This window comes from Melospiza georgiana, chromosome 1 (assembly GCF_028018845.1).
Source record: "Melospiza georgiana isolate bMelGeo1 chromosome 1, bMelGeo1.pri, whole genome shotgun sequence".
Classification (NCBI taxonomy): Eukaryota; Metazoa; Chordata; class Aves; order Passeriformes; family Passerellidae; genus Melospiza; species Melospiza georgiana.
Window position 1 is genome coordinate 61,505,531 of NC_080430.1, and position 15,455 is coordinate 61,520,985.

At 41.8% G+C, this 15,455-nt stretch overlaps 1 protein-coding gene across 2 annotated transcripts in view; it reads right to left on the bottom strand.

Moving 5' to 3' along the window:
- Positions 1-12,842: 12,842 nt before the first annotated feature.
- ATP9B (ATPase phospholipid transporting 9B (putative)) overlaps positions 12,843-15,455 on the bottom strand; it is a 156,600-nt gene continuing 153,987 nt past the window's right edge. Inside the window, exons 29-30 of one of the 2 annotated variants that reach the window (XM_058024544.1) lie at positions 15,389-15,421; positions 12,843-14,632 (exon numbers count right to left, since the gene is read on the bottom strand). In XM_058024544.1, coding sequence (XP_057880527.1) covers positions 14,496-14,632; positions 15,389-15,421 — 170 coding nt within the window. In that variant the 3' untranslated portion in view covers positions 12,843-14,495. The remainder of the gene's footprint in view (positions 14,633-15,388; positions 15,422-15,455) is intronic. The other variant, XM_058024553.1, reaches the window with a different exon arrangement.

A 15,455-nucleotide genomic window follows, 5' to 3' on the forward strand; every position in this document is an offset into this window, starting at 1 on the left:
CGGCTTTCACCTCATCCATCCTCTGAGGCACAGGATCACACCTTCATTTTCAGGCAGTGCAAAGCATTTTTTTCCCCAGATGTCCATGTTTTTTCTGAAGGAGCAGAATTGCTGCTGGAGGCTTAATGGAAGCCGTGACCCAGCAAGATGGACACAAAGCCTGGGGTGTCTGCATGTGCAGAAGTGTTGCTTCACTCATCAGTCCAGGAGCCAGTGGTTGAGTTTGGATGGTCAGGAGTCAGGAAAGGCTGCACATGCCCTTCCAGTGCAGAAGGGACTCCTTCCCTCTTGCCTAGCCCATAAGCTCTACAGCTCCTGGAAATTGTGCTTTTAGTGACAGGCTCTGTAATTTCTTCTCAAACTCTACCCTCTGCCAATGCTTGGTCCCTGAGTGCATTTCCCTCCACAGCCAGAGCTGTGAGCTATCAGCTAGACTGAGCTGATATACTCCAATGGCAGCATGTCCTGAGCTGTGGTCACGACCAAATGCCCTGTGAGTCCAAACATGTACTTAGCCACCTTCACTTCCATGCATATGGAAGCATCGTGTTTTAGATCCAAGGCTCCATGTCCCTGTGCACAGAGCAGAGCCAGCAGTGAGGGGCCCTTTGTAGCCTTTCTCTCTATAACTGGGGACCAGCCTCTTTCACACTTCAAGTTCACTGCTGGGAGCACCCTCACTGCCACACAGAATGAATGACCCGATGTGAAGTCCTGGATTCCCTGGCAGCAGCATAAGCCCTCTTTTCCAATATCTCAGCTGCACTATTATTTACTTGTCAGACTGCTGCTATTCCTACTGCTTCTCAGCACCAGCAGTCTTTGCCTTCATTAGTTTCCTCCTGCTCTAGTTCATTAAACCTGCATTTAAATGTGCTATTGGTTCTCCCTAAATGAATAACCTTCCATTGTGTAATATTGAATTCCTTTGTATTAGTCTATTCCCCCTAGTGTCTCCAAATCCTCCTGTAGTCTAGTGCGTTCCTGAAATTTATCAGCAGCCTCCCCTCCTATCATGATGTCATCTGCATCTGGACACCGGCACATCGCGCCAGCCTCGGGCTCATTTGTGCAAAACTCTTAAACAGAGCAAGTGCCGGCTCCGAGCCCCAGGAGATCTGCCCTGTAAGCTCTCTTCTGGTGCACAGAGCTATTTATTGCACTTCTCTCTTCCCTAACCCAAGTTTATCCTCCTAATATTGATACTCCAATACTTGTATACATTTTACTGACTTCATTTTCTGAGGCAGAGTCAGTAACCTTGTTAAACTCCAGCAAACACAAAATCATTGCTTTAAACTTTTCTGGGCTCACCTTCACAAACTTTATGAATAGGATTTGGACTACTCTAGCAGCAATTTTGACTATGGCCCTTTGTGCCAGATGCTTGCATACACCAGTCCCTGCTCCCCCTTTCCCTTCTACTTTCAGCATGATAGGGTAACTTAGGGGATGAGAGGTATTTAGGGAGAAATTAAATATTTTCCAGGTTATGAAATGTGGTGCCAAGGTTTTATTCCCTCACTTGTGGCTGTGCCCTATTGAGAAGCATCCTTTACATTTGCTGTAAAGTAATAATGAATTACAGTCCAATGGTGTAAAGAAATATACTCTCCTCTGCTCTTATTTTCACCCCACTTTGAGCAGCCCAGCCTTTCCAAAGACAGGGGTCTTGGCTTGGACAGGGATGAAACTTGGAGCTTTTCAACCTAAAAGATGAAATTATAAGAACTGTGAGCTATTGAGGGGTTATAACGGGGTTGGTGACACAGATGCACCAACTGCAATGTACTACTTCAGCAGCAATGGCAAGGTTTAGATACAGCATTTAGTGGTGCCAAGGTCATGACCAGGGAATCAGGGGCACCTTGGTGGTAGGGTGACTTTGATCCCAAAACCCAGCATGACTTTGTGCTATCCTGCCTGCTCTGGCTCTCCAGGGATGCCACAGACCTCAGCTAATTCTGATTTCTCACAGAAATGCCCCATGGATGGGGAATTTCTGAGAAGCACTTCAGTCAGGTTGGCAGAGACAGAAGCTTCTCTTTGCCAGAGGGATCTTGAAAGCCTATCAAGAAACTGGGCTTTTAACATACACCGTTTCACAGCTTGCATTTTGTCTCCCTCATTCTTTTCACACCTCAGTCCATGCACAATTAGAGTTTTCTTTACTGGGGTGGTTTGACTGAGGGGGCCAGCAAGCCAAAAGGAATTGCCAGACTCCTGTAGCTTGGTCAAGGATAGGTTTGGTTGTTTGTGTACGGAAATGATGTACAAGCTCAAAGCCTTTGTTCCATTAGAAGCATTCCTGTTTTGTGACATCCCTGCATGCTGAAGTAGCTATCTTGAAGAGCAAATGCTGAAAATTAAAATCTTCTTGAGTCAAGCCTCCTCATTAGCAGTCTGCCTGGCTAGACTCTACCTTATTATTTTTTGCTGTGTGTAGCTGTAAAGAGAAAACCAAGGAGAAAAATAGGCAATTAAAATGCATTCAATTGATTTCTAAATGAGTATGCAGAACCAAAAAGTCCCAGGAAGAGCCCCATCTCTTCTTTTGCATCTGTTGCTGTATGTGAGAGTGCAAATTCACTAGCAGCTAGAAGAAGACACATTTACAAACATTAGCAAGGTTAAACTTCTGAGATCCCGCAGTTGAATCTCTGAAAATTGAATGTGTTAAGTCATTGCAGTTGCTTGGCATGCACTGTAGAGCAGGACCTTCCAAAAGCCATGGAAAAGTTTTTCAGGATGAACACAGCCCCAGCAGTCCAAATATGAGACTCTCCCCTCTGCAAAGCCAGAGAATCCTTTTCCTCGTTGCTGAGGAAAATGCCAAAAAGCACCTCATGATTCTTCTGCTCTAAATGGTGCTCTGGTGCAACAGTGAAACCACGGGTGTTAGGAAACGCCACAAGCTCCCAACACCAGGCTCTGTATCTGCACTGTGCCTCAGGTCTCATCAACAGACTCTTCCACATCGAGTTAATGCAGATACATCAAATGCAGGCCTGGAACAGTTACAGAAAACCATGAAGATGGTACAAATTAATCTCTTTGCCTTTTCTTCCAAGACTCTCATTACGATCTTCCTTCTCAGAGTCCAATTAAATTTCAGATTGCTTTTTTAGCACACTGAGTAAACTGTGAAATTAAAGAAACCTCTTAACTGGGGTGTATGAGAAGGAGACTGCCCACAGTTGTGCACATGGTGCAAGAGGGAACTGCATGGACAGAGCTGTGCAGACAGGAAAGCCTTTGTTAAGCTATGAGGCAGAACAATGGCAGAGCAACCTCCCAGAGCTGGGTCTATCCGCCAGGCTGATTCTGGGGAAGGCAGGTGTGAAAAGATAGACTAAAGACTGGAGCCGAAATTGTTTCAAGGGATTGTTTCACGGACTTGTTTCACAGAAATTGCCTTTGGGACTTCAGCTGAGGAATCTGTCACCAGAGGTGAGTCTTTGAGGTGGAAGCCACTCATGTTTACTGCTCAAGGGCTGCTCCCTGCTTGCTGCCCAGCACTGATGCCCGGAGCAGTCCGTAAGAGCTGTGCCACAATGCAAGTCTCGTGGTGTTTCTCAAGTTACATGAGTCAAAGCTGTCAAGTCTGTAAGTCTGGGATTTGGCTCCAAGTTTCTCTGGCAGCACTCCAAGAAGTGGCTGCAGACCAATTTCACAGAAGCGGCCAGCAACCCCTAGCAGGACAAAGAAAGTCTATTCTCATCCACCATTGGCTCTCCTCCTTCCCACAGACAGCTCCTTCACTGGTCGCTGGGCTGCAGAGCCCCCTCAATGCACAGACCTGGGAGCTCCTGTCACTGAGACCTCAGAAACTGTGCATGCATGGGCACATACACACGCAGGAGCATCCCAACTCTGTTCAGAGTTCATGGCTAGCTAGACTTGGCGACCTCAGGGAAAAACTTAGTCTGGCAGAGGTGTTTGAAGGATATCCACTGCCTGGGTACAAAGTCCAGTGCAAGACTTCTTATGTCCTGGGATTGGCTTGGATGAGCAGCATTTAAGGTTGGTATCAGTGGCAGATCAGAGGAGGGCAAAGGCAGGGAGAGTTATCTGTTTGGGATAACTGTGGAGGGGCCAAAGCATGGGCTCACATTTTAGTGATGAGAGTCTTTCAGGAATGTTGTTGTGAAGGTCTCAAGTGAAGCAGGAGAAGGCAGGGCAAGGGCTACCAGAGTTCAGTTCAGAGACCACACCACAGCGCTGAGTCTGGCAGAGCAGCCCTGTGGAGTTTGTTGATTCAGAAGTGGTGAGGAGGGGAATGTCTTGCTGGGATGAAGCACCCTGTCCTGCTAGGAGCATGTCCTGCTAGGATCCATGTCCTGCTAGGAGCATGGGATCATGTTGCTTCTGATGCTTGGCACTAGTGGTCAGCAAATCTGACAAAAAGTGGTTAAGGAGGGCCCTGGCACAAAGTCTGTCCTGACCCAGCTGCCTCCACCATCCAGACACCACCCTTTGTGGGGTGTTAAGGGCTTTTTCTCCTCCCTTCACCCAATTAAAAGTTCAATAAAAACCACAAGCTTGCCTCAGAGGGCGAGGGCTCTGAATACCCAAGACTTTGTTTGAAGCTAGCCTGGGTGGATTGCTGGCAGAAATACCTTCCCCTTGCAACACCCCCATTGGTAAATAAATTAGCCTGTCACTGAGACAACATCCTCAGTGGCAGCATTTGTGGTGATGGTGTTTAATAGCGACTGAAGTGGAAAGAAACCCTTTACATAATGGATTTCTGGCTCATCTGAAAAATTTAAGGATTTAAAAATTTAGAATTTTTACCGATCAGGAAACTCCTCCCCCCCCCCCCCGCCCTCCTCGTACTGTGGAAACAGTTTTAGAAAACGAGCACCGTGTGCCTAGAAAGAAAGATCTTTTTTCCTTGGGTGTGACGACCATGAATGTGGAATTTTACTTTATTTGTTGGCTTGCATCGCCCTCTTCTGGCTTATATAAAAACACCAGAAAGTTTCACAAGAAACTTGCCTTGGAAATAAACTAAAGCAAAATCCCCCATGTTTATTGATGTTGACGATTATCTACTAAAAAAAAAAAAATAAAAATAAATCAATAATTCAAACTGGAACCGAGCCCACCTTTGGAAAGCAGGGATGCTGAATGGCAAGGGAAACGATGCAGGTACTGCTTCCCACTGGGTGAAAGGGGCTGGTGGCTGTGAAACTGGCTTGGCATAGAGAGCTTGCACAGTCATTCTGCCCCAGCGCCGGCTCCCTGGAATGAGTGTACAGCTCTTTCGGTCATTGCGCTGGGCTAAGATGCCTCAGTTCGATCGCTTGAGTTCCACACTAATCACTTCTGACAGTGCTGGCCGTGCTTTCCATGGATGGGACGAGCAGGAGTTGGAGCGGTTTGCGGGCTGGAACACCGCTACAACAAGGAGCTGATCTCCGGGAGCTCTGGGCAAGGCAAGGGGCAGAGCAGCAGGGCACCGGCTCAAACCTGCCAGACACGGCACCGAGGCAGAGCTGTGAGCAGGACAGGAGCCCCTGCAGGTGTGTTTCCTGTACTCAGGGGTGCACATGCTTGTGTGAGATTGCAGTTATCTGGAGGATGAGAAGAAAATTGAGTGATGGGTATGGAATTACACCAAAGTTAACCAGGTAACTTCTAGAGTGACCATGTCTGAATATAGCAAAAATTCACACTTTATTTTCATGTAAAAAAATTCGAATCCAAGTGAAGCGGTCCCTAAGGTGACGTGTCTCAAACAAGAAGGATGATCAATCTCAGGTTAAAAGTGAAGAAGTCCTTCCTTCATGCCATGTGTAAATGACACTGTTGAGCCCCCCCCCCCCCCACCATGTCAGAGATTTTAAATCAATAGATTTACCACCTTGATGAAAATTCTGCCTCCTTCCAAGAAAAAGGTAATATTTCTTTCCTCCCAAGTCATGTCAGGGACTTCCTAGGACCTTTCTCCTTACAGACTAATCCCAGCCCTATCACCTCACTCTCACTATTACTCGTTGTATTTTCTCACTTCAGTACATTCTATGGCAGCAATTTCTTCCCTTGTCATCAGTCTCCTAATGAGTAAAGGGTGTATTTTTCTCTCTCTGAATAATCTGTATCATTATCTACAGCATCCTTCTCAGCTCTGTAATGTGATACCAAGACCATTATCTATTTGCTGCTCATGTACTATGCTTTATTCCCTTCCTGCTGATCATTTTGGTTGCCCAGCTTAAGATTAATCAAGAGACTGAAGTCTTGTACAGTGAATATTTAGTTTTTGGGGTTTTTTTGTTTTTTTGTTTTTTTTTTTTTTTTGGAAACCAGGCTCCTACTTTAAAAACAAACATCTTAAAAATAGTATCATTTAAAATCACCAGTCACTTCTGGTGGAATAGACTAAGAATAGAAATTGTTGCATGGGCAAAACAATGGAAATTATTAGCTTTCCCCTTGACTCTCCTCACATCTCAAATTCTTAGTTACTGCCTCAGGTTTTGATATTCTCATTGAAATTTGTGTAACATAAAACTGATTTACTGCTGTATTTCAGACTTGCAAGCAGCTCCCATTTTTTCTCTCTTAAGAAAAGATAAAGTTCCCACATTTTTTATGCCTGGGAAAAGTATCAAACCAAGACAGGAGGGACACAAAGAAGAAGAGCTGTGAGATGTCTGCAACTCAAACAGGACTGGCAGGTAAAAGAAAGACTATAGAGAAGCCTTTGTTTTTAATGTTTTCCTTGAGTTGCTGGAGGGCTCTATCTGGTGTCTTCCTTCCAAAATTCCCCCCTTACTGCCAGTATATACTGGCATATACTGAATTCAGCTTGCCAGAAAGCAGCTCAGCCACATGCAGCTGCCTGGTCATTCTCTTCACATGATCACCAAATGAGTCTCTCTCATGGAATTTGTGTCCCATCTTTAAAAATAAATACAACACGAATAAATGAAGTCTTGACTGTAGTCACCAGCCCTGACCCACATGCAGATGTGTCTGTGCTTGAGTCAACAGCTACAAGATCAGCAGGCAGCAATTTCAGAGAGGCCCAGACACCCAGGTTACTCAGAGGAGAACACCACAAGCAGGAATGGAAGGTGCTGATGAATAGCTAGGGCAAAGACATGCCCAATCAAATTATCAAAACACAAAAACCAAGATGGCTTTCAGGAAGACCGAGGGAGATCTCCTGATGTCCCCAGGGTGATGCCAAGTGACTTCCTATCAAGAGTGCCAGGCCCAAGCAGCAGGCTGTGCTGAGGGGCTGGCTGTGCCTGCCCACCCAGCACTGGGTGGCACAGGGCCAGACAGACAGCCCCCCGGACTTGGCTCAGGGCTCCTGCAAGGTAGCTGCAAGCAGCCTTCAGATTTGTCTCCAGAGGGCTGGGAGGTGGAAGCTGCAAAGGGCTGCATGGATCCTGCAGCAGGGCACAGTCTGGAGGTTCCATTGCACTGTACAGCAGAGCAAAGGGAGAGAGGTGAGGGTTTGTTTTTCTTGGGCCTCAGGCAAAATGAAATTTCCACCATTTTCTTCCTCAGCCTTCTGCCTCCAAAGGCATTTCCAGTGTCTGACCAGAACATGTAAAGCTGTGCACTTTTGGACATCTCTGCTGCCATGCCCTGAGGTAGCTGCCTCCAGGGCAGGCTTTGCTGTAAGAAGTCTTTCCCTGCTTCTCCAGCAGTGAACTCCATCACTCACAGTGATGATATGTCTGAGCTGGCAGAGTGAGTTACCTGCACGTCAAGAAGAAAGACTCCTTTGCTGCCACGTACCAGATCAGTGACTGTGGCTGGCTCTGCGTTACAGCTGAGCTATAACCTTGCTCTCCCTCCTCACCTGCCATCTCCAAGTAATTGCTTTTGGACAGATGGCAAGCTGGCAGCCTGGTTATGTGACTGCAGCTTGGCTTTTCCCACTCCCCCCAAATCTGCTTCAGGTTATACAAAGAGAGCTTATTTTTCTCCTCCCTGCTTCCCTTCCAGCACTACAAACCAAACCAGTTTACACAGAAGTCAATTGTTTCAGCAACTGCAGAACTGCTCAGGCTGGGGACTTCTTCCACCCGTGCCCTGACATTCCAGTGGGCACAGCTGAACCAAAGCACAGAGGGACCTTGCTGTGGTTGCCCTTATCAGGGTAACATGACAATGTAAGTGTAGTGTGACAGCCCATCCTGGTCATTCCTGGTCAGGAGGAATCAAACCTCTTCTAATGCAAGCAGGGCCAGACTGATACCCAAGCTAGGCAGAAATGCAAGGGATTTTGACTGGAATAGTTTCTTTCAGGCAGCTGTTGCCAAGATGGGTTGTTAAAAACATGATTTCTCTCAGTAGTTCCAGACATTCAGGTCTGAGTCTCACAGTCATCTTAAAAGGCTTAATTTCTTAAATTTTTTTTTTTTTTAAATAAGATTTGCTATGTGGGTTTCTTGTTTGTTTGTCTGTTTGTTTGTTTTTCTCTGAAGTCTGCACAAGTTAAGGGCATCTAAAACCTAAGTTGCTGTCAGCAGCAGACTTCTTCCATCCACCTCTTATTTCATAGAATCATACAATAATTATAAATTAAAACATTTTCTTACATTTTCAATATTGGCATCCTTCACTATAACATCCAATTTTTGAGCAAATGTATGGATATCCTCATACGTTGCTTTCAACTTTCAACCTTCCATGTATTATAATACCAAAAATTATGTAAAAGGACCTACCAGAATTAAAACTAGCCATGCACAGGTAGGAAGGTAATGTGAAGGCCTCCAGCTAGGTTATTTTTAAAAAATCAGGTTAATAATTTAGTAACTTGAAATATTTTACCATTTTCTCATGTGAAGAAGATTATGCAAGAAATTGAAAGGCAACTATAAGCAAGGCAAAACTACTACAGCCACAGGGTAAAAGTTTCAAAGCCATTAGCTTTTGTTTCCCTTCACCTCCTTCCTAGAATCTGATAAAATTGTATGTGCTCAGGTTTGTTGCATTTATTTATTTTCAATCACAGATTGTCTACAATTGCTTTAGTTGCATTTGGATAAGTGTAAGTATGTACTAGACCACATCTGTGTCACCTGTCTTGCTCATGCCACTCACACAGAAAATTACCTTCTAGAGCTGGGATAAACCCCATTCAGCTGGGATCAAGATAACCAACAGACGTATTCAAGTGACTGTCATGGAAGAGTCAGTACCCTAATGAAGGGAGAAGGTGCTCTGGGAAGCAGAAGCTGTGGGAGGAAGTGCCTATGTAGCTGTGCTCCTGCAGATGAATTTGGAATTCAATAGCAAGAGGAGGCAGCAACCAGCAATTACACACAGGGGAAACAACAGCTCATCTTCCTCTACCAAGCACATGCAGCACTGAGCTTTTCCCCAGGGGAGCATCTTGACTGAGAATTCCCAGATCTCTCCTTCAAATAGGCAATAGATAATTGCAATAAATACAAAACATATGTACATACACTTACCCCTTACAGGTCTGCTCATCCATTAACATCCCCCAGCCTTCCAGTCAGGAATTCATTTTCAACAGACTTTTGAAGTAGTTATCTATAATTTGCTTCCACACAACGTGTGTTTACTTTGCAAAATCAAATGCATGGTTAGAACTTAGAGCAAAACACAGAGGGCCCATGGAAAAAACTAGATGTGTATATTATAGAGAAACAATGGAAAGCAGCTCTACAAATAAGAATTACAATGGTCTATTTTGTGTATTGCTTGCTTAAAGCTACATGATTATAACCAAAGCTCTTTTTATTCTTAGCATTTTTGTCAAAAGCAGAGGAAATAAAGATAGTTTACTGCCAGAAGAATAAAACCAGGCACATAAATACCTATCATGCATCACAGCTATAGTACACAGTATCTCCTTAGAGCAGATGATGATCTTTTCACAGCTCAGTAATGCATAAAGGCTAAATTCCAAAGCCAAAATTACTCAAGCCTGCTTTTTTTTGAGCAATTTAGAAGTTTAATATTGCTGATTACCATCTCACTTTGAAAGCATGCTAGAGGAGAGGAGGAGTCTATGATCAGGAGAAACCTCAGCTGCAGAAACCTCTGCTAAAACCTGGTCAGGGATGGAAGAATAAAGCAGAATTTGTCAACTCCACTGCAGAGTGCACTCTCATTATTCTGTTGATGGCATCCAGTTTTCACCACCTCTGCTGTAAAATATTTTGATCAAAACTATGGTTTTGGTCGATGAAGTAGTGAATAGGTCTTTCAGTGCAATTGCCTGTTTGAGGGGGATTTTGTTGGCAATTGGCTGAGCAAATTTCCACTTGCAATAACAGCTGTGAACCCTGCTGAGGGCATCTGTTGGGTAGTTAATACTTGTTGGGAAGTATCTCGCTTTAAGTGTGTTTTGTTTACAAAAGAAATTCCTCTGCTTTTTAACACAGTGTTAAAGACATTGTGCCTCCTGTTTATTTACATACAATGTTCGATCCGTGTTATCTTTGTTCACTGTACTGATTTTCCTCCCAACAGGGGGCTAACATATTGAAGGGCTTTTTTGATTGCCTTCAACTTTCAATTGAGTTATAATAATAACAGCCTAGATACAGAGAGGTTATTCAATTAAGTATTATAAGAGACTGCTGACCCAATTTTTTTTTCTTTTCTGGCCAGCAAAAATAACGAGAAACTCCATGGAAGGTAAAATTGAAATGGATGTCAGTGTAAGCAGGACCTACAAGAACAGTTTCTGCATCAGTGGCAAGAGCAGGACAGCTTAATCTCCTTCTGTGGCTGTCATTTTTTAAGGAGAGCTGTCCATCCAGAGCCCACATAATCTGCAATTAATTCCTTTGCCCTGCAGGAGTTTTGGAGTCACATTAATAGCTCTGAGCATGTGAAAGGATGCAAGTGTGAAACAGATGCAAGCCTCTTTCATGTTATTTTGCCAGTGTAAAACTCAGGAATATGAAGCTCTGTAGAAGCAGGCAGAGGGGTATCTCTGTTAAGAGCCCACCTCCAAAGCCCCGAGGAAGTCCATACTGTTGTTTGCACAGTGAGCCAGGCCTCCCTCACCAGCAGGGATGAGGTCAATATGCAACCCCAGGTGGATCAGGCTCCAACAGCCCCAGCCTCCAGTGATGAAGGAACCCTCCAGTGTACCTTGCAAGAGCAATATGTGGGGAAATCACCTCCTCTTCACCTACAGAAGCTTTGTCTGTCTGAGCCTCATGACGAACAGCATAACTGTTTGACTGCATAACAGGCTATCAAAATTCTTGCTTAAATACCTCCAGAAATGCTGTCCAGTCCAAAAAGGTTCCCAACTGCAAAGCTCCCTCTTTCAGACACACTTTAAATGGAGACTGAAGAAAAGCTTCAGCTCACACTCTTTCAGATGGAGGGTAGGACACTTGTAATAAAGGCTTGCTCGAGTGGAAGCTGCTCATCAAGATAAAAAACACTTCCAGCATATATATATAAAAGCAATGGCACATTTTTGATGACCCCTTTGAAGGTTTAGGAAGAAAACGGGAGATATTACATAGCTGAATTCTGATTGCATGAATTGCAAGCTCAGTTTGAACATAAAAACATTGGTGTAAACACTCGCACTCATGGACGAGTGCTACGGATTTAATGTTAAGGATACAAGGATTTAATTTATCTTCCATTTGCAAACTAATATCTTAGGTAGTAAAATGTTTTCCAGCAGTTACATGAACATAGGATTTTTGAATAGCATCAGAAAAAACCAATATAATTACCAATACTCTCCTTTTTTGCAAGATCTCTCCTTTCCCTCTCTTCTTCCATCAAACTACATTGGAAGTCTAGGTGTTCAGCTCATGTGTTTATTAAACATGGCCCATGTATTGTTATGTAAGTTACTTTGGTGAAGATGTATTTCCTGGTCACACCTTGCTCCTTCCTCCATTCTGTCCCAGTTCTGAAATTCTTTTCCAAATATGTTTTCAGAGAGACGTGATTACCATTTCAGAAATACATATCTGACATAGGAGCTCTCAAAAGTAAACATTTATTTAATACCAAGAAAATCTAATGTCCTTCTGGGTGTAACTTGCAGAGCCAAGGCCTAAATCTGTTTATGTAAGCTGAACCTCAAAAGCAAGGTAAGTGACTTGAGTCAGGCTTCCACAAGCCTTAAAACAAAGTGTGAGCTGAAACTGGACCTTTGCTGTTCATTGGAAATACTAAGGAAGCAGGCACTTTAGAGAAGTGACTCCATTTTGAAAGGCTTATAGCTGTGTGCAGAACCATACATTTGCTCTCACACTACCCTTAAGGGTTTTAATGCTGGCAGTTAATATACCTACACATAGGTTCTAACTGAGCAGTTCTTTACCCATGGGTACAATTGTGTCTCATACAGATGTACTGCAGTAACACTATTGCTTTCATGCTGTTAGTTCTATTTCTGGGGTTTTTCCCCCCATTTTCTGCCTAATTTCACAGATGTGATGTATAGATGAAAGACAACTAACTCTTGTGCTTATCTCCCAAATCTTATCCATATGGTTGTGAGCCCACAATATATAAGACAAAAAAGGTCTGAAGAAAATGCCATCATCATTTCAGAACTGCACACAGTGACTTTCTTATTTGTTTGAAAGTAATCATCACTTATTGGGGAAAAGAAAAAACTAAAGCAAATCAGTGACAAAAACACCACAGAACTAAGCTAAAAACGTAAATCAGGAGCATCTTGGCAAAACCACACGGAATGCAGGAAGGCTCCTGCTAATATGCAAGAACAGTGACATCTTGTGGGGATTTACAGAATCGAGTTCACAGAGGGACAGGGCAAACTAGTCTGTGATGATGGGTAATTAAAGGAAACTACCTCAACAGTTTATTTAATACATATACCACTAATATTTGGTAGAAATTAGGCTTTATTGCTTTTATAATGAGGAATGAAAATTAAAAAAGCAGATAAACAGCTAGTTAGAAAAACTTTGAAAACAGAAATTAATGGAATGGGGTGGAATCCAAATAGCTCTGTAGCCATTTCCTCTGCTCTCCCAGGAAGTAGTTATAATTATCACTTAAATATTACTCATCCAAAGTAATAATGGCATAAGGGAAAAGAGACTAAACAAGGAATTATGTTGTAAAGGCATACAGTCAAACATAAAAATGACATCCATATTAAGTGGGTTTTAAAAACACACATGTAAATATTTAATAAAGAAAGCATGAATAGTTATGTTGTTCCTTTCCTCTGATTAACAGACTATGCCAAATTCATTATATGTACTTCATGAGAAAGCAAAGTTGTATCACAATAGAAAATTAATTTATCCTACTTGCCACTACAGTGTGCAAGATTTGGACCCTTCAGATTGCATCAGAGTATTTGAGTTTCTGGAACAAATCTTGAGTGTGATAAAGTGTCATAACTCAGCCAAGACACTCAACTCTGACAGCTTACAAGCAAAAATATTTTGATTTTTTTTTGCAAGTTTGCATCCAAACTAATTGTAAAAACATAACATTTACAACTTGGAAGATGAAAGGTTTTCCTACCATGATGTTCATGTGTTCCTCTTATTTTCTTTTACCTGAGTAACCTAAGTAAACAGATTACAAGGCAATTTAGACATATTAGCTAATACAAGGTTTACTGGACTTCTCATATATAGAAATGTACTTTGACACTATTTGCAGTTTTACAAATACAAAATGAATAAGAACTTTAAAACATATTTACTGAGCAGCCATGTTTTGATATCTGTACAGATCAATAAGTGCTGTGGAATTATGTACAGAATTTATAATTTAATTTTTAAACAGCTTTTGTGCAACCTGGCTGTAATGTGCATTTAAAAAACTGCTGTCAACATCACACATCTGTAATTTACTGGTGCCAGAAATGGAGAGTACAGAATAGGACAACAGCTCTAAAATAATACTGTGCTATGCAGACATCAGTACATAATTCAAATAGTGCATATTAATCAATGTCTGATGAGGAATAATAGCTGCTAATACAGACACAGGCATTTACAGGTATTAGGTTTGTTAGAGTAAGTATGGATGAATAAACTTTTCCATATATAAACATTAAAAGAAAGGGCTTGAATTAAGAAGTCATACAATAATTAAAGATGGAAATTTATGTAATAAATAACAAAAGTTTCAATTTAACTTGCAGAAGATAAACATAGTTGGAAAAAATCCTTTATAGTAGCAAAAGATCCTTCACAGTAGCAATGAAACCATTCAGAATCATTGTCAAATCAAAGGTAATTTGGTTTTAATTTATAATCATAACAACCGAAAGAAAAAAAGAAAATTAACACAAAGAAAATTTAGTTTATCTCTGATAGCTGTTAGTGTACTTCTGTGTTATTGTATCTCTCAGATGTTTCCTCCTCTTTTTGTGCTCTATTCACATTATCCCTTTTGAATTTTGATTTTTTTTTTAAATTTCTTTAGTCCAACATGAATCCATAGATGCTAAAGCACAGTGAATATGCAATCTGCAGACTGGTGTGAGTGAAAACCCATAGGGAATATAATCACTTTTACGAGGTAAGCTTGGAGTAACTTGGAGGAGAGAACTTGCGCTTCAAGTACTTGAGAATGTAAAGTGGAAGACAGCTTACAACAGTGATTGCTGACACTTTCCACAGGAAGGTCACAGTTGTGATAAAGGCAACATCTGCAGAAACAAAAAGGGAAAATAAGTAATGGGAGCCACTAACATGGAAACTGAAACTTCCACAGTGCAAAGTCAATAAATGTCTATTAATTGTTTGCTTATGCTATTGTCCAATTTTTAAAAAAAGGGCAATAAAGCAACAGAAAGTTAATCTCAGGCTTTTGCTTTTGCAAATTATTTTTTTGGAGAGGAACTTCAGAGTTCCTTTATGGTCCTCACACTGTTTTTCAGCTGAAGTAACTTTTAGGGGAAGCAGAATCTCAGTTTAAAAGCACAACTCTCTCATAATAAAAAGCTAATTCAGCTTATTTTTCTATTAGTAAGAATGATTTTTACCTCCTATACGTTCCCAACCAATTTGGATCTTTTATTCTGTATTATTTTTCTTACATCTATGCTGAATGATTCTTAAAATCATAGAGATTAAATCAGAGCCCATATATTTCAAGGCAAAATGTAGTGATACTGCTACCTACCACAAGGAAAATATAATCATTTTTGACAAAAAATTAACAATAATGCTGACACACTATGCTTGCTAATGAATTTTTTGGACCCTATTTGTGATAATTAGATCATACTTAAAAATCACGAAAAGATCCTAGAACTCAGGGAACCCCAAGAATTTTTTCTTTAATTTTTACCTATTATTTACAAATGCATATATTAAGAAATTCTCTACTCTTGACTGAATCTTTAAAGATAAAAAAAAAAAAAGCCAACCCAAAACTTCAAGAAAAGTTAAACTTCACCTACCTAAGAAAGCTCCAAAAGACACTCTGCCTATACCTGTTTCACAAAGAGGGAAAGTGAAAGGATAGAT